General features: G+C 40.8%; 1 protein-coding gene across 1 annotated transcript; it reads right to left on the bottom strand.

Annotated features, from left to right (window-relative positions):
- Positions 1 to 14: 14 nt before the first annotated feature.
- Positions 15 to 27,841, bottom strand: lrmp (lymphoid-restricted membrane protein). Its single transcript, XM_080886396.1, has 39 exons — positions 27,798 to 27,841; positions 26,203 to 26,918; positions 24,844 to 24,954; positions 23,837 to 24,017; positions 23,078 to 23,139; positions 22,859 to 22,934; positions 22,549 to 22,707; positions 22,333 to 22,450; positions 21,852 to 21,902; positions 21,614 to 21,691; positions 21,366 to 21,422; positions 21,155 to 21,214; positions 20,757 to 20,821; positions 20,476 to 20,569; positions 19,503 to 19,646; positions 19,258 to 19,353; positions 18,430 to 18,581; positions 17,001 to 17,112; positions 15,778 to 16,057; positions 14,439 to 14,491; positions 12,259 to 12,358; positions 11,459 to 11,636; positions 10,443 to 10,524; positions 7,536 to 7,582; positions 7,335 to 7,423; positions 7,073 to 7,209; positions 6,363 to 6,447; positions 6,231 to 6,273; positions 6,120 to 6,147; positions 5,655 to 5,795; positions 5,123 to 5,257; positions 4,891 to 5,038; positions 4,587 to 4,630; positions 4,412 to 4,477; positions 3,819 to 3,877; positions 3,484 to 3,582; positions 2,366 to 2,491; positions 733 to 881; positions 15 to 174 (listed from the first exon to the last, which is right to left on the bottom strand). Exons 2-39 carry the CDS (start codon positions 26,861 to 26,863, stop codon positions 32 to 34), a joined length of 4,509 nt encoding a protein of 1,502 aa, XP_080742522.1. The 5' UTR covers positions 26,864 to 26,918; positions 27,798 to 27,841; the 3' UTR covers positions 15 to 31.
- Between the last annotated feature and the right edge of the window lie 128 nt (positions 27,842 to 27,969).

Below are 27,969 nucleotides of genomic sequence, written 5' to 3' on the forward strand. Positions count from 1 at the left end.
GCACTAGCACCATCGACCCTCAGGACTTCGACTAGACAGGGGGCTGGCCATTGTACCGGAGCCCTGTGTAGGGCCACAGCAGCTGCTGGATGGTCATCCAGGAGTCCCCGGTCCCTACAGGGGCTGCGTCTACGGCTGGCTGCATCACCAGGCTGGCCAGCAGTGCCAGGAGACCTATGCAAATAAACAATGATAACAATAAGAATCCTTTGTTTAATTAAGAAAACACCCCCACTTCTGCATGGATAACAATCTCTGAATTATTGATGTTTTACTTGAATGTTACAGCTGTGCTATTGCTGGGTACCTTGATGCAATTTATCTGAAAAATACTAGGTAAAGATTTAAAACGCACGGTATCAAGAACAAAGTACAATATTGGTGTCAAATGCATATATGGCAGTTTTGATTTTGATGGCACATTTTCAGAAAAACTGAACAGGGGGCGATATTAAAAACGCAGGTGGAGGAAGATTTTGCAATTAGACCAACTATCAACAGGTATGTAAAGTTTCATGAATTTCCAAGCATGCTTAGGCCCTCAATAAAGGAGTTTATTTGCCAAAATAACTTTACCATTATTACACAACTTAGGGGTTGCCAAAGCATCAACGTTGAGACTTCAAGGTGGGGGCATGACAAACGAGTGGAAGATGTCACGGTCTGTCCTTTATATACAGTCAATGGAGTGGTTCTAGGTTTAAACCAGTAATGGTAACAAAAGGAGCCTACCCGCTAGGAGCACCATCATGGCTAGCCAAAGCCAAAGACCCCTGCCACCTCTGGCTACTGCTGCTGCCGTCCGGGAACTGGTTAAACTATGGGACAGAGACTGGGCCGCTCCTGGTTCTGTAGATGTAGGGCTGGATGAAGGGCTAGGCCTAAAGAAAACGAAATAACGTTATGACACGAACTAGGTAAGACATGGTTACTACGGGAAAAAAAAGATAAAATGTTAAAAAGATAAAGCGAAAGACTTAAGTTACCAAAAATACTTGTGACGTAGTTAGCTTATTTCAGGACACTGTCATGAACACAGTAAAATCTGTTGGTCATTTGTGGTAACTTAATTACAGCAGGCAGTAAATTAGCTGTGACTTGGCTAAAATTACAATTTAAATGCAGTTAAGTGCATTAAACCACCCATCTTATAACTGCATCAAAGCACAACCATACACATCACTGTTAGCATAGAAAGATGTCAGCAGTTGTTAATAGCAGTTGGCACTGAGCTGGATTTCAGCATTAGCTTATCAGGCAAAGGCAACAGATAATTTTGGCCTGAAATCTGTCAACAGCAGGAATGCCGCTTCAATTTAGAGTCCGTGCAAGGTCGTAAGTGGCCTTTGACTGGCACTCCTTCCAGATAAACATAGGCCTTTTGCATGCATTAATAGTGTTTTCCCCCCTTAGACAAAGTCAGAATCCACAATCACTTCCCACTTTGTATTTTCTCCCAACACACTTACAGCATTACAAAGAGCTCATCCTGATTCCTGAGAGATGTAAAGGGAGGAAAAGAGGAAAGGATAGTTCAGAACAACACCTGATCTGCATAGTTTGCATGATCTGTCACCTCACGAAAACAAAGGAACAGGCCAAGGTTTGCACATAAAACAGGTGGCCGAGCATGTTAGTAGATGACAAAAGCAAGCCTGGAGAACTTGGACTGGTTATCACGTTGAATCAAAAAAAAAAAAAATGCAGAAACAAGTCATAACACAACACATAAAAAAGCATGCATTAAAAAGAACACATCCAAAAACAAACAAAAACACACAAAGTCTCCAGCTGAAGGAAATGATGAATTTCAAACAAAAGCCTCTGAGCCCCTTGAGCATAGAAGCTAGTCCAGCACAGATCTACATCATGAAAGAGTTTCATCACTTAGGTCTCACAACGTCCTCAAAGTTTTGAAACAAAAGGATGTGAACATCAGATGTTAAAGACACATTACATTTCTGGTATTAATGATACTTTGACCCAGGCCTCCGTTATCATTATACACAGCAGCAGGGCAGTGTTGACCAAATAGTATAAATGGGGATGGTGTCTTAAAATTGACATCATCATTAATGCCAAAATGTTACATGACTATTGATTTATGATGCAATATCTCTATACAATCACAAAATTTCAGTAACTAGTGAAAGTTCATAAGTGGCAATGAAGCGGTTATTCCATTCTAAAATAAAAACATTAATATGCCACTTATGAACTCTGATATCACAAGACGTTCAGGTTACAACTACTGGAACCTGAGCACAGCCAAATGATCAACTCTTTCACCATGTGTCAGTCTCTTGGTTTGTTGGCAGACAGTAGTGCTACCGTACGGTAGCGGTGGGCATTTAGTTGGACTAACGTCTTAAGGGGCAGAATGAGTGAGGTGAGTTTGCTGCCCAGCTCACTGAGACTGGACCTCCTCTCCACCACTGTCTCCTCCTTCTGCTCCTCCTCGGACTGGCAGTCTGTGTTGTTGCAGGCTGTCCTGTGGGCATGCACGGGTTAGGCATTCAAACAAACTTTTGAGCTGCACAATGACATATGACCATTGCTACAAAACCACAATTTTGTGTGCACACATGCCAAAGTCATGCATATGAAGCTAACAAAAGCAAGCAGAGAGACACCCCTGCAGCAGTCATGGAATTATATTCACCTCCTGCAGACCAGTAATTTCTCAGACATGAAGTCATGTTTGAAATTATAATTAGTTTTGCATGAATCAGTTCATTCCCAGCAATGCAGAGTATATGCTTAAATATAGCACAAAGCCATAAAGCAATTTCACAACCTTTCAGTTATTTGGAGATTATTCAGCGCTTGACTTCCATCATCTTTAGCATTAGCTTTTACATTAGTTTTCCAAACATGTGAAAGCATACGGTGCCCCATAAGAAAAACAAACATGTCACAAATGTCCACAGCAAAGATGTGTCACTTCAATATTTTGTCTTTTTTTGTCTTCTTTTATTTATTAGTACTATTTGTATTTTATCTGTTCTATTTATATATTAATTGGCATCTGTGTGTGGACAGCAAAGAAAGAACTTCATTGCACAAAGAAATGCCTTTTTTTCTTTGGACACATGACAATAAACACTTTGAATCTTGAATCATATAGAAAAGAGGCTTCAGACAAATACTTTCCCAAGCAAATGTGGATGGACCAGATGCATGAAAGATGGCTGCTGTGTGGTTTGCTGTCTCTGCGGTTTGTGCTTTCGACTTTGTTTCTGCTAACTAGCTTCACTATTCTCTTTTTAATACCCACAAAGTCAGTCAGCACTCTCTCACTAACAAAATTCTCTTGTTTTGTTCTCAATAACATCTGCTGTTGACAATCAAAATTATTTCTGCATAAACTTATACTGTAACCAATATTGCACCTAAGAGCCGCCATTTTTATGCATCAGGGTCTGCGCTAAAAGAACTTTGGTGATGCAGCCAGTGCAGTATCCTCCTCCTCACATGTCTTACCCCTTCATCACAAGCGAGGGCTCTTCAGTGTCGACCCAGGGCACAGAGCTACTAAAACGTTTGAGTGGGGGACGCGCTGTGATCTTCCCTGCCACATTCCTGTAAACCAACGTTATCACATAGGGGCATAACAACAACAACCCTCAAGTCATGATGCAACAAGCCTTGGTGGAATTAATAACCAACCAGAACCCTCAAATCTTGCTGTAAAAGGAGTCCCAAAAAAAAAAAAAAAACCCACACTGCCTTTATATACAGAGTATACATTTTGTTGTAACTTAACTTGAAGATAATTTAACACACACACACACACACACACACACACACACACCCACCATGGGGACCGTCTGGTCAGTCGTTCCGATTCAACCTCTGAGCCATCTTGTGTTTTGGACTGTGTTGGGGGGGACAAATCAAGCCATCATGAAAACCATACTCTTAAATAAAACTTAATCACAATCATATTTTGTCTGAATACATTTTCTGTATCAATGCTCTGCTTGTTGCTCTTAGTTCATTTAACTTTCCCTACGTTTTACATGTCAAGGACAACTGCAGTTTGTCTAACTACAAATACAGTCCAAGTACAGTGTGAAAATGTAATTTCAGTTTTCACTTTACACTATTATACCTCCTGTCATTTTATAGAAAAAGGACTACAGAAAAACTACAATTACAAACTACAAAATGCCAGCCTTTGCAGGATACCGTCATCCAATGAGCTAGCTAGCTGCATTCCACTTGATCCAAAGTTCTCAGTTTCAATAATTACTTAAGAATGAATGATTTTCAAGCTGAAATATTGAGTTCAGACTTTAAAATATAAGGAAAGCTGCATCTTTGGAAATTATACATACAGTGGAGAAACAAAAACATAATGTAACATATTTCCAATGTGATGATGTAGAGTCTTGCAACTGATACTCACTGTGTCAAAATGCATGTTGCCTGGGCCAGCACGAGAAATTGTTATCATGCTGCTCCGCCGGGCTGTCTATGAGAGCACGCGCGGTGGTGGTAAATAAATATTGTAATTTACAGGATTAAAAAACAGTCAACAGAAATTTGAATAAATGATCATGATGAAATTGTGTGTAATCCACCTTGTTGTACTGTGATGACTGTTTCCTTCTTTCACGGAAGTCATCTGGAAAGAGGAACATATAGGTTACCCTTGCATGCAAAATATCACATGTATCACAATCTACACAGACCTGATTCCTGAGTCTCTACTCTAGTGAGTATAGTGGTTCATGTGAGGACAGCTACAAAAGCATTCATTGCAAGGCCCAGTGCATATTTGGCATTTAACTTGGTATATAAAAAGTAATTATGAGTTTGCAGGAGTTTACAACCTATTGTATGCTACGGTCAGACTTTGTATGTCTAACAGAAAAAGGGTACAACCTTTTTCTGTTTGTGATCCAAACGACCTCTCATTCTGCATGAGCGTCTCCCGCAGTTCCAGCAGCTCAGCATGCTCTTTGGTGTACAATCTCCTGAGGTTCTCCACGTGCTGAATCATTACCTCCACAGCCTTTCCAATACGACTCTCCTGCAAATCCCAAACAAAGGAAACCATTGAATAATGAAAAAGTTTCCTTGTTATGCAGAAAACATGTTTAAATTCTCCACTTACCTGATGAATCGCTCCTAGCATCTCAGAGCGACTGGACACCCTAGTCATGGACTGGATGAGAATATCCAGGTTTTTCTGGAGCCTCTGGATGATCTCCATTGATTGGTTGTCATTGTCACAAAGAGGACTAAGAGCCTAAGCAGAAAAAAAGGAAAAGTGAAAAGAGAGAGCTGAAGAACCAGTGAGAAAATATCATACAATTTCCTCAGTTTATTTTTTGTTTCAACATATACATTTTCTTATTTATATTATTATTATTTACATATATTAAATAAATCGTACAAAATACATTAAAACCATTGTCCACATTCCCTCCACTACACTTCGAAGCTCTCGTGACCTTTGCACCTGTCAGCCCTTTTACTCAGTGAAACCAATAATTACACAATATATTGTAACTTCAATCACACTATGTTTGTGCAACAACCCTCTACTTCATTTACTTACAGAGTTATCACAGCTACCAGTGGTACTTTAATAACAAAGGAAAAAAAAAAAAAAGAGTGTGCGCTCAACAGCTGCACACACACACCTGCAGTAAGCCCTGACAGCTGGACACTTCTTTGCGGACGTTCTCCTCGGCTAGGTCACGTGACCTCTCCTCTAGCCTGAGCCTCTTCTCCAAAGTGAACATGTCACACTTAAACCCCAGTGCCAGACGCTGGAACTCTGCCTGAAAACAGAAGAGAGGCACTTTAGTCTGAAAAGAAGTACCCAAACACCACCTCAAAATAGTATAAAGTACATTTCCATACGTTCTACCTTAACATCGACAGCGGTTCTGGACCAGCAGAAAAGTTACACCATTGAAGTTGTGAAACTTCCACATGCACACACTTCATATTTCAAGAGAATTTAATAGACTTGATGAAAAAAAATAGTTATAAAGTAAGCAATAAAGTACTATAAAGTAAAACTTACTAGCATTCTACATGGACACACCATTTTTTTACAAGGTTAAAAGGCAAACACGTGCAGGATCCAGTGGTATACATACCTCAATCTCCTTATCACTAGGTGACAGGCTGTAGACAGAAAGACAAGATCAGAAAACTTCATGTGCATACGAATGATTTACAGATTATGTTGGAATGATAAGTTGTCTTACTTGTTCTTATCTTTGAAAGTGTCAGGAATGACTAACATCTCAGCTATAAGGAAACCAAAAAGCGTGCATGCAGTCATTCAAGTCCATGAATATTAAAAATGCATTTTAATACAAGAAATATTTTAAACATACTTTCCGTGTCCGTGGCCATGCTGGCTACATTTTGGTCCTCCTGAACCTTGTGCTCCTTAACGGCCTCCACGGTGCGAGTCAGCTCCTGCAAGATCGGTACAAACATTCCAGTCTCAGTTTCTTTCTCGTCCCGCTTTGCTTCAGAGTCCGATTCTTCCATACTCAAATTCTCTTCAACACCAGTATTTCTCATGGATTTCACTACTTTTTACATAATGAATTGGAGCTGAAGAGTCAACACAGCTGGTTGTGCACTTGGCTCTAGATTCTGAATGATCCGATCCTGAGTAGAGGTAAAACTCAAACTCTCTTCCTCCCTCTCTCGTGGTCATAGACAAGTGTTCACATGATTACACGCACACACTCACTCAGCAAGAAAAGCTGCATTTCTCTTCACGGTCCAGTCAAATGTCACCTTAATGGTGCCATCTTACAGCTTTGTATTTCAAGATGCTGTAAGATTTTTATTTTATACATTTTAATTTGTTTTTTTTTTTTTTTTTTTTTTAAAGATAGAATCTGACTACATGTGGTGGGAAAGCTAAAAATTTAAGATATCCACTACCATTCTCCAAGGCCTTAAGAAGAAAACTAAAGTTCAAATTACTTTAAAAGTAATATTTATAAGTGGAGTTAAGCAGTTAAGAGCAAAGTCAGTGTGCAGGTCTTACTAGTTCTCGCCTATTTTTGTCCTTTTTTCCTTCACTAACCTCTGAATGGCTTGGACCAGAGACCGTACTGGCCATGCCACTCCCTGATTGACTGGTGTGTGTGACAGATGATGCCGACTGAGGAGGACTGCTGTCAGAGAGGGTGGTTAGCTTGCTGCTGATGAGCCGGCCTGTCCCTGGAAAGAAGACTTGCTGTGTGGGTGGTTAAAGTTACACACAGACGCACGAACAAAAAGCATAGCCATTTCTGGTTGTGGTTCATTTCTTGTTCCAGCACGCATATCTGTAAATAGTTCTTTACCTGCCGTGCTGGGCTCTGCTTTTGGAACCCCAGCTGCACCGTCCTGCACAGTCTCCTCTTCTTCCACCAGCACAGGTAGCAGGCTTGTGCTTGAAAATATATACTTTTACTTACACAGTATTATAGCAACCTACACTTTTACGTCTATTTATGGTATTTTTTGAAACAAAGTTTTCTCCAAGCTGACGTTGAACCACTCACCTGTCCTCAGCTGGTGATCTGCTGGCCGACTGGTCCTGGCTTAGGCTCTAAGATGGACCGAATTAAAAGCGACAAAGAAAAGGATGAGAAAAAACACAAGGTGGCCTTGAAGCACATTTTCGGTCCCAAGAAATTGTTAAAAGCTGCATGCACATAAATGTTCGCGTACATGTAGCGTACCTGTCCCATGGCAGTGAAATGCTATCTAAGCTGTACAGCGTGTGGAACAGAAAGACTGGATTGATTCCTTATATAATGTGGAGCTACATGGAGAGCTCTGCTGTTTTATGAGTGTGTGTTGCCGAGAAGAGTACACAGTTAACACTGGCACAGTGCTAAGTAGTGGAGGCGGACTGTGTGCACACAGTTGTATGGATACACTCATACAACGTAGCAAGGTGAGAGCTCAGACCAAAGCAGTAGGATATTGTGTAATAAGTGTAGATAATATGACTTCTGACACAACTGCTTCTTTATTTGGCTGCTGCTTTAGGGGTCGCCAGAGCGAATAATCCCAGCGCAGCATCCTCCTCGGTGACAACAGCCAAATTTGAGCCCTACTCTCACCACCATGTTCCTGTCTTTTCTACTCTGGCTTCCTCCAAAGAGGCCTTACTCCTCTCCTCTTCCTTTGTCTTCGGCCAACTGTAGCACAGTTTTCACCGACATCCTGTTGACCAACAGCACTGGAGGTGGTCCACATCATAAAACATGCGGATGTTTGCAAACTTTTACATCAGAATCCCTTCCTGATGCAACAGTCTCCTTTTATTTGGACTCTCAACACCATTTTACACCCAAAGCAAAAGGTGGAAAGGTTTGAGGCGTGGCTGCAGGGGAGGCGATACATCTGAGCTCAAACAGCTCATCACACCTCCCCGGCATAAAAGGAGAATGAACTGGGTCCCGATGTTGTTGTTGATGTGCGCGGCTAGCTGCTGGGAAGCTGCAGCTTAGAGTGTAAAGTTACGACAACCGGAGAATAAAAGTGCAGAAAGGCGTTGAAAATGTGGTCGGGTCTGTCACGCATCATTTACACTGCCACTGAGTGACAGGAAGTGTGCACTCTGGACACTCTGGTCTATCACAGGGCTTCTCAAATTACTCTCGTGCTGTGAGGTGAAAAACCACTACAGCACCACACATTGTGAATACATTAATCTGATTAAACGTTCTTCTTGTGGTGCTAGATTTCCAATTTGTAATGCTGCATTTAGACTTTAGACCTGGACTTTCCAGGATCTGCAATGCTTATCATCTTGCAGCAGTCTACAAATATCTCTAAAAACAATGCCTGAAAATGTAGAGTACCGAACAGTTTCTGATGCACAAGCTGCAGCACACCATTCTCATCATTGAGAAAACCTTTCGGTTGCAAGACAGGAGCCCCTGCTCAGTGCAGCGACACGGGCTTAGGGGTGAAACCTGGACAATCCGCAAGCAAAATCTGCACCCTTGATGATGCTGGCAACTTTTGCTTCTTTGGCCTAGGACGGTGACGGTGTCGACATTGGGATCGATGAACAATTTCTTGTAAACTTAGTACGAAACAAGTTTTTAAATTCAGTTAAATTTTATCATTTCTAAACATGCTGTGAGTATCTTTTTGCAGTTATTAATCAAAGAATGAACAGTTTGACATTGTCAAGTCAAAAAGTCCTAAAAAATAAACAATGATGAATAAACACATTTATTTTGTTGATCAATTTGTTTGTTTTTTTCATATTAATCTGGGAAATTTTAGACTAGTCAGGTTTTCGCATGCTGTGTCACATCCAATTGAAACTAAATAAAAAGTGCCACTATTGGGATAAATAATATGGTTGACTTTATTTATATTCTTGTTGTCAATATGAACGAAGTCCTATGAAAATGGATTCATTTACAAGTAAAATTACAGTTTGAATATATTTGAATAATAGGGTTCAAATAGAATACTCAACTTTAAAAAAAAGATAAAAAAGGCCCCAATTCTTAGTTATAAACACTGACCTGGCCATAAAAATAAAAACAATCACTATCTCTCAGTAGGGTGGCAGGCCATGAAGTTAACATCAAGTAGGAGACTAAAAACAAACCGACAGATCTGGCAGAGAGCAGGACGTACACTAGCCGTGGTGAAACAACTCAGACATCTATGGTTCCAAATCTCCAAACAAAGGAATGTAATTTGCAAAAATGTACTTTTAAAACCCATTCATCTGGACACAGAAGTCATTCAAGACCAACCAATAAATTAAGAGGTAAAAATAACTAATAAATAGCAGTCAAGTAACTGTGTAACTAACTTGTTGAGCAAAAATGCTAAAGAACACACACGTTCAGATTGTGATTAATTATATTTGAGTTAAATTCTTGTTTAAAAAATTAAAGACTCTGTTCTTGAGATCTCATATCTAATACTTTTTCAATGAATACAAAACTTAATTTTGTTTTGATTAAGCTACTATGTATAAACTTCTTTGCCTGTAAACTTTACCGATTTCAACATGCTCTGACAGATATTAGATTTTTCATCGTTTTTTATGAACTACACAAACCTGAGACATCTTGAAGTAAAGAACTTTAACACAGACTTTGATGAGCAGTATGAGGTATAACACACTTGCCTTGTATGTTAACAGAGCTGAGGGAAGCTGACAGTCAAGCCCATAACTCCTGATGTAACTAGCTTGATCAGTCTGATCACATACCTTTTCACTTTTCTAAGGAAAACCCAGCCCCTGCCCAGCCTGTTGAACTCCACCTCCCTTTATAATACACCTTCACTGACTCAACACACACAAAGTTGCAAACAGAAAAAGTGTGTCAAAAAGAGGAAGGGGAAGTAGTCATGAGTGGGCGCTGAAAAGATGAGAGGAAATTGTTTTCATTTATGCATTAAAGCACTTCTCTTCTGCTACTAACCTTAATATAGCTCATGTCTCCGGCAGTTGAGTCCACCTTGCCTCTCTTCTCTTCTCCTTCGTGGTCCACACTGGTTGGCTGGCTGCCGACAACAGTTGAAAGATCAGAGATCAACTTTTAGGTACTGTCCATTTTTGGATTCTTTATTGATATGCCTGATAAACTTTCTAGCTAGCTAATAACTGACACAGTGAAAGGCAGCAAGAGAGATGAGGAACAGACTTCATCTCTGTGGAGGTAGACTGTGCCTATGCAAAGCATGGGCACAGAGATACCAATTAGCCTTTGCACTCCTCCCACAGCAATGAAAACGCCCATTTGACTAGCAAATGTTGCCCAAGTCGCAGGGAAATGTTCAAACTTCATGAAAGACTGCTTCAGTTATGACTATTGTGACTACTGATAATTCCTTTCAAGTTCCAATTCAAAAGAGGCCGTTTATGCTGCTATGCAAGAATAACCATGTGAGACTGAGTGACAAAATTATATTGTGTACTAAAGAGACGTGTTTTCTGTGCCCCAGGTGAGGTTTACCAGTTCAGACCTCACACAATGATCCTTTTCAGTGGCACTGAAGGAAAAGGCTGACCAGGAAATGTTCATCTCCATTTCATACCAACTTTCACACTAGATGTGGTTGCAATTCACAATATATTCAAATTACCACATCACTAGTTGATCATCAGTGATAAGTAATCCTCTGGTTCTCTTCAATTTCATTATCATATTCTGTCTTTTGGAAATTCCCATTTGCACATTGATGACTCTCACTCTATCAGCACAAATAAACACAAAGTATCTTTGTTTTGCAGCTCTATCAAGTCTTGTGAACTGATTGCAACAAACTAGCCTCACAATTTAATGTAAGCTATTACAACTGTCTTTCTTGCAAACAACTTCAAAATTCTATTATTTGGCGCCCCCTAGTGGCAATGATAAAAAAGTCAATGACAGCAATCCAAGAGTCTTTTTTTTTTCTTTTTTCCTGGTAGCAAAGTCAAATGTTTGTCAGTCACCTCTCAGTCTGGCTAATGGTCTCATCTGATCCAGGTGAGGTGCTGTTGGGAGAAACCATATCAGCTGCTGTGGGAGGGGTGCTAACAGGAGTTATAGTTTGGTTCTGATCAGGTGAGTTTCTCAAAGTTTCAGCTGGACCACAGGAGTCAGACTGTCCATTTTCACAAGCCTCTGCACCTGCTGATACAAGAGCCAAAGTTAGTTTATTTATAGACTATCAGTATGAAGTAATGTGAATATAATAGGATATTTCACAATTACGAGTTTCTCTTTTGTAATATTTTGCACTTAATTCAGTTCAAACTGCGTGTAGTTTACAGTACATGAGCATTAGTTATAATTACACATATACAGAGAAACCATTTTAACGCATTAGTACCACATTTCCCCTCTCTAGGTCATACTTAACCACAATAATCATCATAAAAAAGTTAATTTTGCAACTTCCTTATCCAGTAAATAAAATAGGATAGGACAAAGATAACAAGAAACAGTAATGCAGGGTTTGCTTACCAAATACAAGTTCAACCAAAATAAACACAGCATAAGGTCATTAAAAACATAAGTGATGTGACTACTTAGTAGCATGTGATCATCTTGCACGATTTAGTAAAGCCTTGTCTTGTCTAAACAAACAGCATACCAAGCCATTCAGGAAATGACTCACTCTGGTTAAGGTGTAAATGCAAACAGTTGAACTGGAGTCTAGCTGACAGCAGGGGGAGAGGAAAGTGAAACAGAAAGATAGCAAGTAATCAGCACTTCAAGTGTAATACAGAGACAGAGGAGGAGGTCTTACCGTTATTTTCTGAGTGGGGCAGATCGGGGAGAGCATCCGCCTCTGGCTGTGTAACGCTGACAGCTTGTGAGTGGGAGCTCAGTGGTACCACTGCGTCTTCCTGGAAGGAAGAAAAAAAAAAAAGTGCACACACGCACACAGAAATATTGACAAATATTCAAAAAAAGAGAAAAGGAGTGAAAAGATCAAATAAGCAGCACACTAAACAGCACACACCATATACTAAAACAGCAGGCACACAGTCAATAGAAACAAATCTCTGTCAAATGAGGAGACATTACATAAGTCAACAAAATCTTACAGATGACAGAAAGCACAAAGAGTCTGCCCCATCGTTGATGGGCTGCTGGAAAGACCCCCAATTACTGTCATCATCATAGAAATTCAAAAGCAAACATCACTTTCATAATGCTAGCATTGATGAGTGATTAAATTGGTTTTATCAACCTCACAGGCATGAAATTAATTAAACAGTGAGCAAGTGGGAAGAATTCATAACATGCAAGATAAGCAAGTGCAAGACGCCAAGATTATAGCTACTTTTCCCTTTCACATCAGTGTGATCGTAGCGTTTCATCAGTGACAACCTATATTTATTAAAAAAATAAAATTTAAAAAAGCAGTTTCTGTACAAGCATGCAGACTGCTGACTGTATGTAGAGGCTGTGAATAATATGTGACGAGCAATTTGGTAGGCAAATGACAGAAGAGGACAGGGAAAGGAAGGCAGAGACACTGTTTAATATCTTACATCATAAATTCTTATTTAGTGGAGTAAAAAACTAGAGACAGCCGTCAATGACAGGCAGAAGAAACTGAGATTTCAGCACATTCAAAGCAGTTATTTGCAGCTAAAGACCTTGAAATTTAATAAGTCAAAAGGATCCCTGAATAGGTAGACTTCAATGAAAGAGTCACTGCTCTTAACAGAAAGTTACTTCCGTACAGTTAATATGACAGAAATATGCCGACAATGACCTCTGCAAAACTTCAAACACCACAGATTGTCACAAATGCTAGTTGCGTAATTATTATTGCCGTTGACCACAGCCAACTGATGCTGGGTCATCCAAACTGAGTTTGTTAATAATATGAAGCATTATATTACTTCATTGCAGTCGCATGTGACAGATATGGTTATATTTTCAACTGCAGCCAAATTAAATATTAACAACTTAAATGAACCGTGGAAGGTGCAATAAGCATCAAATCAGCTTAATGGAACCGTGCTGCTGAAGTCTCATCTACTGTTGGCAGAGTTGCTGATGATTCAGTGTCTTGCTCAAGAGATCAACATCAGTAATAGTTGAGAGTGGAGTGGGGAGTCATAGAGGAAAGACAACCAGAGTAAATTGATTTCACAATCCACATTCTTCAGATAGATGGTTTAGAAAAAAAAAAATCTTTTTAGTTTACCCCCTTTAAAGAAAGCCATCTATTGAATGGCGGACATGTATTCTTAACAGCAAAATCTGAGCAGGTATTCAGACAGGTCACATTACTCTAGGTCAGGGGTAGGCAATTCCAAGCCTCGAGTGCTGGTGTCCTGCAGGTTTTAGATGTGTCCATGATCCATCACAGCTGATTTAATGACTCCTCAGCATTTCCGAAGTTCTCCAGAGGCCTGGTAATGAACTAATCATTCAATTCAGGTGTGTTAACCCAGGGTGCGATCTAAAACCTGCAGGACACTGGCACTCGAGGCCTGGAGTTGGACACCCCTGCTCTAGGTAATCAAAGGTTTCAGATGCTAAAGTGTTAGCAACAGTCTCAGTTTTAGCTAGTCAGCTAAGGCGATCCCAAATTCCACAGCAATGCTTTTAGATCTCTTTTAACAGCTACATCTAATGATATAGGACATACTTATGTACCCATTTGTCACATGTGCCATCAAATATGAATTTGGCCATGTTGATTTTAATTAAAAATACATTTGAGAATCTTGATTACAAATATGTTTCAAGGAAAGAAAACCTGTTTTTTTTTTTTTTTTAAATGGGGTTTCATTCTGCAACATCCCACCAAGATGTATTCTTATTTGGCTTCAGCATAACTTAACATTAGAGCCTGTTAACCAAGTTGTGTCATTTCAAGTGAATCTTTTGATCAAGCATAATAAGAGCAAAAGTTAAAAAATGACCTTCAAATTCAAATGTAGTGAGCACCTAATTTCAATGTACCTGCAAAGGTTGACAGGTCACCTCTGGCTCTGACTCACTACAGGCTGCAGAACCTGGGACAGAGGGAAGATGAGAAAAAAAATGAAACAAAGAAATGAGAGGAGAAAGGAGGAGGCTGAGAAAAATGACAAAACAACGAGGCTGATCGCTGAGAACCCAGAGCCCTGTCAAATCCATCCTGGGGTTAATTCACAAACCAACTGCACTGTCGCCATAAAAGGTCAGACAGTCTATTATGTAAAGAACTGAGCCGAGGGAGGGGCAAAGGGGTTAAAATACCATCCATGGCTAAGGTGGCATTAATGACCACACTTGCACACTTGTTTTCTGTTTCTCGGCCTGCCAACCGCTCATGCAGACAGAGGAATGGGGATTACTGTGCTCACTTCATGGCCTCAGACCAGTCACACACCTGGCCATAGAAGGATCTTGAGGAAGAGAGGATTTCTCGTGCTGTGTTGACATACGCACACACACATTCCCTCACTGAACCTTTAGAAGCCCAGGGCCACAACAACCATAGAAGGCAGGGGTCTGCTTAGAATGGCCTCAGAGATTGAGCATCCTTACAGTAAGACAGTGAGCGAGTACTGTACTGGTTCTAAAGGTAGCTGACTCCCATGAATTACTGGGGAATAATCCAGTTTATCTCACACACACGCACAAATAAATCAGCACTCAAAGACAATGGTAATCTGTTAAGAGTTTATCATATACAGCGTAGACTGATTCGTCACTGGAGGTATATGTGAATTCAAGGTCACTGAAAAAAATTGGCATTGTCTGTAAATGTTCTCAAATCAATAACCTGGTTAAACAACCTCCGTGTAGATAAAATATGCTGTCTATAACAACTTCTGCTTGGAAGAACACTTCAGTTAGAGTTTTGCAAATTAACAAATCATTAGCTATAATTTTAGATTGGAAAAGTTCCCATTCAAACAATTGCTTCAATACTTTCTTGCTAAACATTTACAGGATGTATCAGATCACATTCGTGCTCCATGACGCTAGCTCATATTTCATTTTTAAACAGTCGATTCTCCTGCATTTAATCCAGAGCTAGGAAGAGGGAGAACACATGGGTCACAGCAAGGCTAGAAAAATACTGAACTATATTTAGCTCTATTTGGCTTGGCCAAGAGGTTCCAGTTAGCTCTGGGCCAGTTATGCTGAACACTGGATATTAAGGGCTCAAGGAAAACTCCTCAAAGGTCTCAACTTTCCTTGAGATAACGAGGAATATTTGTTCTTGTTTAAAGCCAACTCAAAATCAACACCCTGTGAGTCTTTAAAGCGTGAGCAGTTGTCGTTATGCCTAACTCTTGTCCTCACTCACCTCGACCTTCTCCCACTGTGCCCTGCCCAGATTGGGCCTCCACTGTGACAACAGACAGCGGAGTTGATGTGTCCCTCACGTCTCCCTCCCTGCCGCTATCCACCACTGTCCACCTCTCCTCTGCGTCCTCCTCTTCACCTCTGTCTGTTATTTTATCTCCCGTTTCCTCGAGCCTCTCTTCTCTTTGCCCGTCATGTACTTGGCAATTTCTCTCTGCTAGCTCATTCTTAAGGAAATCTTGAATAGCAAATTCCTCGTCCCAGTCCAAGTCATCTCCAACCTAAAAATAAAAATGCAAAAGTGAAATTTGCAGAAGCATTTCAAAACCCACTCTAGTAAAAAAAAGAGAAAAAAAAAAAACATCTGGAGGACTGAAGGTGGCATAGTTACAGTTACAAAAAAAATCTTTTTGATGCCAAGTTTCTGTACAGCTATTGCTGCTTCTGGTCAAACAAACTACACACTTAGGTATTATGAGAACTATCACCATAAAACAAAATACAGTATTTACAGTAAGAAAAGCTCTCAAACATGCCAGCTTGATGTAGAAGACGTCCACAGCAGCCTGGTTTAATTCAGGGCTATCCTGTAAAATATCTAAAACTTAAAGCTTATTTGTTATGGACAGCCTGGTTACTGTATGCATGTATATGGTTGCTGTATAAACATATACACATATGCATTTGTGTGAGGTACATCAGCACCTCACATATTCCTTTTTAGAGTAAAACAATGGTGTTGGAATGGAAATGTTCAAGTATGCGTCAGCGTGTTATTAGCAGTGCGTAGGTGTGTGCTTGCATCTGATTCTGCGTGCATGTGTATTTATGTGCGGGGGTGCACATGTCCACTTCAGTCGCCAGCTCGCAGTAAGCTCTCCTCTACTATCTCTACTCCATCTGTCTGAATACAGTGCGAGCTGTCTCTCCAGTGATGCACACACATTGTGGTTACTGATAATAATGTAAAAAGAGCATACATATATATTATTACATCTGATTATTTTCTAACCCCAGCTGAGAGAGGATTTAAAAAGTGCAAAGTGATCTGTCAGATGGTGTACATCACACTTCAGTCTTACTCATTGAATATGCAAATAATTATGCACACAGACTATAGATGAAGATTTTTTCTAGGAATGGTGAAAGCAAGGGTCTGCAATCGTTTATGGCATAAAACTTAATAAAATAAAGCATAATGAGCCCCATCCCCTGTTTTCTGACCTCCTCTTCTAGTGCAGGTGTCTGGCATGAGGCCTCTCTGCTATCCTGAGGGGTCTTTAGCTGCTCGAGCTCCTCACACAGCTGCCGCTTCTGGTTCTCCTGCTCCTGCACCCTGTATGCAATTACACGGTGCCACATTAATAACAGCTCAAGCATTATTAGTTTAACAAGAAAAGATGGGGTAGCTACATCTAAACTGTCTGAAGACTTATCCAAGCCCATGCAAGCAGATCCTAGTAGAAAGTACAGCGGACATACTGTACCCAATCCGCAGGCCCATGCAGTGTCCCATTCTGTTGCCCAGGGTGACCAGCGCCAGTTCTCCGACTGGCCCAGTAATGCTTCCTTCAGTCTGTAACAGTCTAGATTTTCAAGTGATCCAGAACTAAACCTACAGTGAGCCCTCTGCAGTTTCTTCCCCCCCACCCCCAAACAAGATCACCCTGACAGCTGAGCTTCTAAATCCCAGGTGGACAGTCTGACCAGCTCTCTCCCTCTGGTCTTGTGGTGCACCAGACCAAACCCTGTTATATATCCAAAGGGGACGGCCGTTTCTATGAACACACATCAACAGACACGCGTAGAATGCAAGACAAATCCATCCAGAGTCAGAATACAATCCAGGAATGGCCCAGACCCAACTTAGTGAGGCAGGCCCTCCATGGTCACTGAGGTCAGGATGATTAACGGGTCTTTCCTCCATTCACTACAACAACTGACTGCCCAACTGAAACAGAGCCTGGACAAGCAGAGCCCCCCCTCAGTGACACCTGCAGCGGTCTGAGTACTCTGTGTGTGTGGTTATTTATCTAGACTAATCAAGGTTTTAGAAACACTGCTCAGATGACCCAAAAGTAGAGCTTAGCTAAAATTGACATGTTACCAGGAAAGCACCATGAAGCAAACAAAACCTGAAGTCTTGTAAGCATCCTAACAAGCCTATGCAGATAGTGTATGGACTTGAAAGGTCAGCTAGTCTAATCAGCTAACCTTGGGAACTCATTATGTCTAGACTGCATTTAAATCAGTGATTACACTGCTATCCTTAACCAGCTTGTAGTCTTCATTATCTTCAGTGGTGCCAGTATTACTTTCTAGCAGGATATTTTCCTTTTAGCTCTGCCTATAAGTGTTTAATCCAACCAATGAGATCACGGCTACTCAAAACAACTCCGCCTTAAAAAAAAAAAAGTTTCCCTACCTTAAAAGCAAGTCGTCTTTGATTAGCCGCCACAAGATCCACTGGAATTCTGCTCTCTTACATCGATTTTCCCTGGCATTAATCTTTCATCCACCTCCTCTCTCATACCAGACTCAAAACGAGAACTGCCGTTAGTGTTTAACGGATCGCTCGGTTCTGACTGCCCACCTTTTTTCACATGCACAGCTACACATGAACAGGCAGCGCATACAGCAAAGATGTACTCACCTGACAGAAAGGTGGAGGATCTCAGTGCGGGACCTCCTCATGTTTCCGGCCATTTTGATCAGCTCTTTCTCCAGTGAGTCAGTGTACTGGGCCAGCTGGTCCAGGCTGAGGACCCAGTCTGCCCTACGTGCGTCCAGCTCGGCCTGCACAGTCTGTAGGAAGATGAGGCTGAGGGGTGAGCCTCTCGCTCGAGTAAAAAGGCCGCAGATTTAATAGCTGGGTGTCTTTTACGCCCCCAAAAGTTGTGACACCTAACTGACACAAACTCTTTCCGTGACAGCTAGCACGCTGAAGAACCAGCAAAACACACACTGGCACAGCTCAGGTACACTAATGATTTCTGTCTCATTTGGCATGTTTACTGCTTTATGGCAGAACGTGGCTAATGAATGCAGAGTGGCAACAATGCAGGAGGAGGGGGGAAGAGAAACAGAGAGAGAGTGAGCGAGAGAGACACAGAAAGAGTGAAAGAGGAGGGGGAAGTGGGTTGTGCTCACAGTAAAACACTGACTAAACAGCACTGCTTGGATGGGGCCTGTTGGAGAGTTATATAAGTGAGAGCTCTCGAGACCAGAAATGGTGGGTGGGAAGGATAGAAAGAGCAGATAGGCTGTGATAAATGGAAAAAAAGAGAGCAACAGGTGGAGGAAGAATAATTTATATAATTTTATGACTCATATTTTAAAAAGTATAGCCATCTGCAGACTTGAATTACTCAGACCCAGAAATGTACACAGACACTTATTCTGTGGTCAACACTGACAGCATTATTAGCTAGGCTGATGCTGACTGTAAAGTTCAAAATGTGAATGTAAAAGTGTATCTCACCTGAAGACTGGTGTCGCCTTCTGTCTGTGTGTGGTCATCTAACAAAACTCTAACTGAAGTTAAGACAGAGTCGGTTTCTTTTCTGAAGTCCCTTTTCTGAGAGACAAAAGTGAAAGAGGAATACTTCAAGACAGGATCACACAACCCTCAGCAACTCAACTTCATCTCTACACCTCAAATTCCAAATAGGTGCAGTTAGAAATGAAAACGCTGAATGTTATACAACATAAGAGAGACTGGTTTACCAGTTTATTTATGAGGTTTTTGAACTCCAGTGCCATGTGTTCAGGGCTGGGTCCCTGCAGCATCAGCAGCACCTCCCTGTCCAGAGTCTCATCCAGTGGGGAGGCAAAGCTTGTAGTGGACAAATAGTCAACTCCATGGGGAGCCTGTAGACAGGGGCAATAGATTTATATGAACAAGTCAAAGGCTTTCTTAAAAATTATTATTGCAGAGAATCAGAATACTTTATTGATCCCTGGGGGAAATTATTTTTTGTTACAGTGCTCCATTATAAACCAACATTAAGACAAGACAGACAACATGCTAACTAAGAATAGTACAATATATACATATATATACATACATAAGTCACTCATAAATAAATAGCTGGAAAAGAAACATGTGTAGTTGTAGCAGTAACCAGTGTGTTAAGTGGATGCGTTGTACAGGGAGATGGCCACAGGCAGGAAAGATTTCCTGTGTCGTTCAGTGGTGCTTTTCGGTAATCTCAGTCTCTCACTGAACGTGCTCCTGTGACTGACCAGCATGTCATGGAGTGGGTGGGAGGTGTTATCCAACATTGTCTTTATCTTGGACAGCATCCGCCTCTCCGACACCACCTTGAGGTAGTCCAGCTCCATCCCCACAACATTGCTGGCCTTACGGATTAAAGAAGGTGGTCTCTTAAGTATGCGGCCTGTGAATGGCTGCATCAGATGTTAGGACAGCGGTTTGTGTTGCTTTGCAATGTGTACCGATTATGTGAGACACTCTGGAAAAGACTAATCATCAAAGAACAGTTCATTCACCATCAGAAGCAAAAGACCAGATACTGAAAACATTGTGCAAAGAAATAAGAGTAAACATCAAACTTCAAGCTAAAACAACACTAGATGGATACATTAATGAAGCAGCAGCAGAAAGCAGGTAGAAGTGGCAGTAATACAAGGCATAAAAGAAAGATGTATAAATGAGACAGAGCATGAGAGTGCTGACCTCCAGTGGTGACTGTGCCAGAGCGAGCTCTGTTTGCAAGGATCCCGAGCTGCTCTGGTTCATCCGATAAGCCACTGACAAAGAAAGACTAGCCCTGCAAGAGACAGGAGAAAGGGAATTGATGTTCAGGTTAAGAAAAAGACACTTAATAGAAAAAGTGACGATGAAATGTGCACACAAAATAAAACTTTTCAATCCATTTTGTCTTAGTTGTCCCTCAATCCTCAGTCTAAACATTTAAACTCAAATTTCTATTTTCAGGTTATTTGTGGTTCACTCACCCAGCCAAGTCTGGGAGAATCATCTGCATCTGCCTCTCCAGCTTGTTCTTGTCCACCCTCAGCAGCTGGAGTCAACAACAGATAACGCAATCATGAGTCATCCCAACCCATTAGATAGTTAAAGGCAGTCCGTGCAGTCTACCCTTTCTACACTACAATAAACATGCGGGCCATGAGGCGCGTGTTTGGATAGAGGGCAGGTGATTTCATTCCCACATCTGAACCCAACACACCAAACTGCTAGCGTGTCACTGATGACTAATACAGAGGACAGGAATATGTCGCTGAAGGCTTTTTGTCTTCAGTGACATATTTCTGTCTATAAATAACAACAACAAAAAAAAAAAAATCAAGCAAGGTAGAAACTCAAGAGCTGATAGGATGTTGAGCACACCAACCTCTGTAATGGAAGAGTATTCCTCCACTGCTGCCTTCAGCTCATCTATCTGTCTGCTTTTCTGTATAAGAATGCAAATGACACAAAATGTGGGAGTTTTTTGAAAAAACAAAACAAAAAAACCCAAAAAACACTCATTTTATATCATTATGCAAGATTCTAAAGATAATCAGCAACAATAAAATAAAAATTCAACAAGATTAGGTACTGACCTCTACTATCACTGCATCCTTTTCACTAATGACTGCGTCAAAAGAGTGAATCTGCATCTGAGGACAAGAAAAGAGCAGTTACATAATATAAAGAAAGCACAGCAAGTTAAACATGGCAGAAACAGAAATACAATGAGCGCTGCAGATATCGTCAAATACAGAACTGAGGGCATATTTGAGTGAAGCACAGAGAGAGAGAGATAAAATAACAGTTCAAAATATAAAAGTATATTTTACAGTAAAGGTACCTGAAGGTCAGCGTTAATATCACACAGCTCCGTTATTCTCCTCTGAAGCTCATCTGTCTCCATAGTGACCTTAAAGTTCTGAGGAACCATCAGAGGGGAGTTAGAGCAGCTGGACACATCCTTTCATGAACAAACTTGTGACATTATACTACGCAAGAGGGCTAGGAATTGCTGAGTGCTACTGGTGTGCGTGCAGTAAGGTCATTCGTTTCACTGTGAACTGTGCTATAATCATCACCTCTTCCTGAAGAGAAGCAATCTTAGCGATGAGACTCTGGTTCTCTCTCTCCTGGATAAAAAAATAAAATAAAATCAATATAATAAACATTAAAAAGACATAGGCCATTATTGCGTTTGGCTCTGTTATATATTCTGAGTGTTTGCCCTAAACTACAGATTACTATTATAAATGCGTCCTCACAAGTTATGGTACATACTGTATACAAACCTGCACATAGCAAATAAATCTTATCATCCAATCAGAAAAGATCTCATTCTGAATATTAACACCAGCTGTCCATATTTCAACCACCTGTTTGCTAAAGAGAAACTGATTTCAAATAAGACATTTAAAAAGATCTCAAACAAGAAAGTGCTCAGTTTAAAACAAAAGAAAAAACTCACAAGTTTCATAAAACTACCATAACTGACTGAAAACTGCTGCAAGGCAGCGGAAAAGAAAATAATAAGACGATTCTATTTCAACACTTTTGACTCACCACATGTTTGCTGTGTGCGGAGGCACGGGCTCTGCCTTCCTCCGTACAGCTCAGAGTGGCCTTCATCTCTTCCACCTCCTCCTTCAACATCTTCTCCTTCTGTGCCAGCTGCTGGTTACTGTCAAAGACGACAAGTACAAATGGACATTACTACTGTGACTGCTCTAATACCGTGTCTGTGTTCTGTATGTTTACATGCGCATAAAAGCATCTTACATTTTTGCTTGATTGTGTAGCTCCTCGTTTTCCTCCGCAAGCTTCTGGTTACTCTCCTCCATGCTCTCCACCACCTGCTTGAGCTTTTTTACCTCCTCCTGCAGCTTTTGGTTGCTCATCTGGAGGTCAGCAACACAGTACACCAGCTCTGATGTTTCACTGAGGAAGAAAACACACAAATACACACATGCAGGCATAATGTATCTTAGCTTTATAGATCAAGGGCATGCGTAGGTGGTCACAGACAAATATAGGCAGTAACAGGTCACATTATAAACAAACACTCGGTATTGCACAAAAAATCTCTTACAATTCAACTCTGGATGCCTCCCCTCCAAATGCCTCCAAGCTTCCTGAGGTCACATTAAACAACATCGACCTCCTGGCTGGGGAAAATAATAAATAAATAAAAATCACAATCCAACATATATTACATCAATTAAGCTCCTGGTGTCACCAACACTGGACCCATACACACAACATAAAGGGTATAAAAAACAATCATGTATGTGATCATATGGAAATTCACCACACAGGCTGTCTCTGAGTTTTACTGATTCCTGGGTGATGTCATCTTCTGTTGGCCGTTCCCTGAGATAAACCAGAGAGGACAACACATTAAGATAAGGTAGTTTTATGATCTTCGCCAGAATTTGGAAGGCACTAACTACTCTTTACTTTATCCACAAACATACTGACAGCATTTTAGAGAGAGCTCTCCGACTGGCACACAGTCAATATTAATATTATAAGCAGGCAACTAGATTGATAGATTCTCTATCTATATCTAAGCAACCTTCGTTGTCAGATGATGATGATGAAGACACCCTTCTTTTCTACTCAGTAACAAGACGCACCAGTAAAAAGATACGTCATGCAGCAGTTACTCTCACTTCATGCAATGTCACTTTAACCAGCCCACACATCAGACTAAGATGCAAAACGTTAATTTTCCATGGCTTCACCTAAAACAAACTAAATATTTTTTTCTGAAATCCACTTGTGAGTGGATATTTAGTTTAGCTCATCCTACAAGAATGCCTTAAAGGTGATTTCTTTTTTATATATGGAAATATTAAGCATCAAGTAGATGTGAAGCCTACTGCCATTAGGACACCTTATCAGATGCTCCAGGATGTTCACATTCATACTGCAAATCTCACAATGTCTGATTGGTTTCACCATAAAATTGCAGACCTAACAAATCCTTAGCTTTTTTTTTCCTTTTTAAACTGAAAAGCTTTCGACATACATATTTCTGAAATATAACTGTAACATTTTCTAGTACCCATTGTTGCGGCAGTCATCGATCCACTCTCTCATGACAGCATGGTATGTGTCCAGATCAATTGACACGTCTTTGTGTTCTGGATCCAGCATGTTGCAAAGTTCCTCCAATCCGCTATCTTCAGAGCTGCGACTGGTGGTGTGACGCAGATAGTCCACAATATGGGACACATACACTTTCCCTAGAAAAATAATAGGGGGGAGAAAAAAGACCCGTTAGATACACTTTGATGTTCAAGATATAAAAGAACTTTATCTGATCATAAAGCTGAAGACACTTTTTATATTCTTGTTCATTTCAAGTTGAGATTTTCTTTCTTTGCACAGTTAAACACCCCCAGATACATTGTGACAGATTGTGGTTATAGGTGTAGGCAGCAAAAGCAGTAACCATAGTGACTGAGCCACAGTTAACTTTTTGGTGGTTGGTTTCACACATTTCTCAGTGCCGACTTTACTCAACAAGCTTCAGACAGTAATCAGAAAAAAGCTCTGCGCACCATTTTTCTGAAAATCACCTGAGTAGCCCGAACACAAGAAGAGACTGCAACCTTGGATTTAATCAGATTTGGTGGTTATAAAAAAAAAGATATTTTTTAGGTTTGTCTAACTGTTTAAAAATGGTTTTATAAACAGAAGAAAGAGGCAAAAAACAAAAACCCCTCTCTCTGTCTATTAATATGCCATCCATGCAGCACCATGAGTCACAGCAGAAAATCACTAACATGTCAGAAAACACAGAAGCTTCTGTAAAAAAGCAGAAGAAACATTTTCACATTCTGAGATGTGAGAGTGGCTGTGAGCAAAAGCAGGCACAAGAGGAAGGCGCAGAGAGGACTGATACTATGCAAATGTTTTAAGCTGAAGAAATGACTTCTGCAGTCTGTACAAAAGAGGCACTGTTGCACTACGCTAAGTAGCGACTTAAAATTCATTGTTAGGCTTCTGTATTGAGCTAATGGCTAGTGCCTGACTGACTGATTACTGTGCGAGCACATACGGCCGTACCTCTGCGCTGGGTATCACAAGCATGGAAGATGGTGTCGAGCAGATTCTCTTCACAGATAAGACTGATTTCAGCCATATTCTCCTTCCCTTTTTCGGAGGCAACTGAAGGCCCTGAAGAAAAACACACCAAACACAGAGAATATTCAGCTGTGTAGCAAAGAAAGCACATGATACATTTTCCTGCAGGCACAGCACGGAGTGTGTGACAGTATAACGAGGAAACATTATCCATTACAGAGTCACAAAAGGAAAGTCACTTCAGAACTACAGCTAGTAATTATTGCTTTTAATTAATAATCTACAGTCTTGAATTTAAATTAAACCATCTGGAAGCAAAAATCTGAAAATGTTACATAGTTTCTGTCTGAAAACTAGTTCTGAACCAGCACCAGTGACTAAACAAAAGCTCTTGGGCCAAATTTCTGCCACTCTTTCCTCTCACTCTTACAGCCGCTTCCATCCAGGAATTCTAACTGGCCCGATGTTTGATATGTGGCAAGATTTACTGATTGATTTAGTTCCAGTGCGGAGGAAGAAAGTCCAAACAAAAACAGTGACACCCTCCTCAAGACAAGGACTTAAAGAAATAGTTCATGATTTTCTTGTAGTCACTCCTGCTGTTCATCCCGACTGCAGAGGACCAATGCTGGGCAGGAAAATCCAGAGTGCTCCTTCTCTGACAAAAAGCACTGTGCCAGCAGAGGACAAGGTAGAGATGCTCCAGTACATAACATTACACACTTCCAAAGTGCTAGTTGTTCAAACCCTGTCTGTGATGGCATAAAGAGGGCATTGTGAAGTAAAACACATTAACCTCTAGAGGTACCGCTTTGAGTAACAAAGCCAGCCTCGGCTCTAAGACATATTTTTGCACTGAAGCTTTCATGTTGATGCCTGCCACTTAAAAATCACTTTTTTTATGCTTACTTTGAAACTAAGGATTAGGTAATGTTAATGTACTGTAAACACTGTACTGCATATTTTAACCTATTTTTAAAGATGGGTTAATAAATCAGAATCCAGTTTAACATTTGCCCCCATTGTGTATCCTGCACAATAGGAGTCCACAACTATTATATTATACCTGAAGCATGGCAAGGCTTCTGAAGCCCTGGGGCAGTCTGCTTTGCTCGATTGGTAAGCATGCCTTGCTGAGGTCGTTTGTTCACAAGCGGTTTTAATTCAGACTTTTAATTCAGAAGTAAATCTGCAGTTTGACATCTCCATGCTTTTCTAATCCACAGCTTCGTGACTACAATCATTTTCGAGGATCTATTGCTGATGTAACAGTTTTTGTGCAAAGATAATTTTTGTCAACTGACAGTTTTAATGATCAGTGAAGCTACTTCTGCACCCTACCTCCATCTCCCATAGACAGTCTTTTCACAACCAGAGCTGGGTAGGGTAGCTCACACTCAGCAGGGTTTGTATTGTCTGCAGAACTGAAGTTGACGTTGTAGGAGAGGGTGCTGCGACTTTGGGTGAAGTTACGAGACAAAGGTGGGCTCCTGCTCGGCCTCTCGCTATCAGGCTGTGCTGACTGAGGTCCTCGTGTGAATGTAAAGTAAGGGGAGTCCTTGGACTGGCCCGTGGGGGTCGAACAATACCCCTGCCACGTTTTAACTTGTCTTAAATCACTTCCATCAGCACATCGCCGCTCCCCCAAAGTACTAGTGATAGTGTATGTGACATTAGCTGGTGTGGAGCGGTTGCATGTAGGAGTGGAAGGTGTGGTCAGAAGGACAGAGGAATGCTGGGAAGCTGCTCTGCTCGGCATCCCCATCTCTCTCGTTTTCTCCTTCTCCCTGTCGTCTCTATGGAGGGTCCCTTTCTTCAGGATGGCTTCCAAGTTGTGCCTGAGGCCACACTGAGGGCTGTCGTAACTGTTGGAGGACAGTTTGGGAATCTGGAAAGGTGAATTGGGCTCTCGGTCACCGCGCCACTGAATCGTCTGCAGTTTGCGGCAGATGCTGTCCACGGGATTGTGCCGGCGCGACGGCTGAGGTGTGCAATAGTCCATGCTGCTGATGGCGAGGGTGTGATGTTGGTTTCCTGGCTAGAGGAGAGGCTGAAGTCTGAAAAAAGGACAAGAAAGTACCGTTTTGATAAAAATGAATTAAAATAGAACCTTGCAATATCAAACAGGTTTTTCAGCAGGGAAACCACAAACACTGAGCAGCATAACACCATGAAGCACTGGATAAATAGCACATTCACCACGTATATGACAGCTTATCTTTGGTTGGACTAACTCCAAGGTTAGAAGCAGATAATGGGCAAATAGAACTACAGCGTGAATAGTGTTATATAAGAACGACTGGGGATTTTTTTTTTCTTGTTTTTTGGAGGAACCAAATAACAAAAATGAGCTATGTGATCATTCAAGTTATCCAAATATTTAGAGGTTCAGTGTTAGGAAGGGTAAATAAGCAGGAAGATATCTTTTAAAAGGAAAGAGTAATCTATTAAAATTAACTAAAAGCCCAAATAGTTTAATAAGACATGAATGTAACAGGAGGATATACAGTGTTATATACCAACCAGTCTACAAGGCTGTAAAACGGTAGCATCTCATGATGCGAACAGATTCAAACAAATGTGTTCAGATTCGATGATTCACCTACTTTGGCGCACAGGTGTGAGAACGAGCCAATTAATTCCAGAGTTAGCTTGAGATTAAAAAAAAATACACAAAAGCGTTTTTTTTTTGTCTCTGTGTGTGTTTTTAGCAAAGCTTTCAGGTTTGTTTGTTTTGTTCTTTTAATACACCCCGTTTCATTTAAGTTTAAAAGTGGGCGTCATTTAATTATACTAAATCTATAGAACGAGCTACTAATTGTACGCATATCTACGTAAAAAAACTGTGCTATAGGAACATTTAAAGTCAGTCATGCACATGCAAACCTCTTTAAATATCCTTGTTCAATATTCATACATATGCAGATATTTGTTACCTTTTTAATCTCGTATGATCGAATCCGCCACAAAATGTTTGGCCAACTGTCCAGATGCTCAAGCTGAGCACGCGCACAGGTAGTTGGAAGCTCGAGGCAGAAGGAGTTAAAACGTCGGTGGGTGTTTCTGACTCTAAAAAGTGAGTCAGCACCCCCTCCCTGTGGTTTCAAG

This window comes from Rhamphochromis sp. 'chilingali' (assembly GCF_963969265.1).
Source record: "Rhamphochromis sp. 'chilingali' genome assembly, chromosome: 7".
NCBI classification, from domain to species: domain Eukaryota; kingdom Metazoa; phylum Chordata; class Actinopteri; order Cichliformes; family Cichlidae; genus Rhamphochromis; species Rhamphochromis sp. 'chilingali'.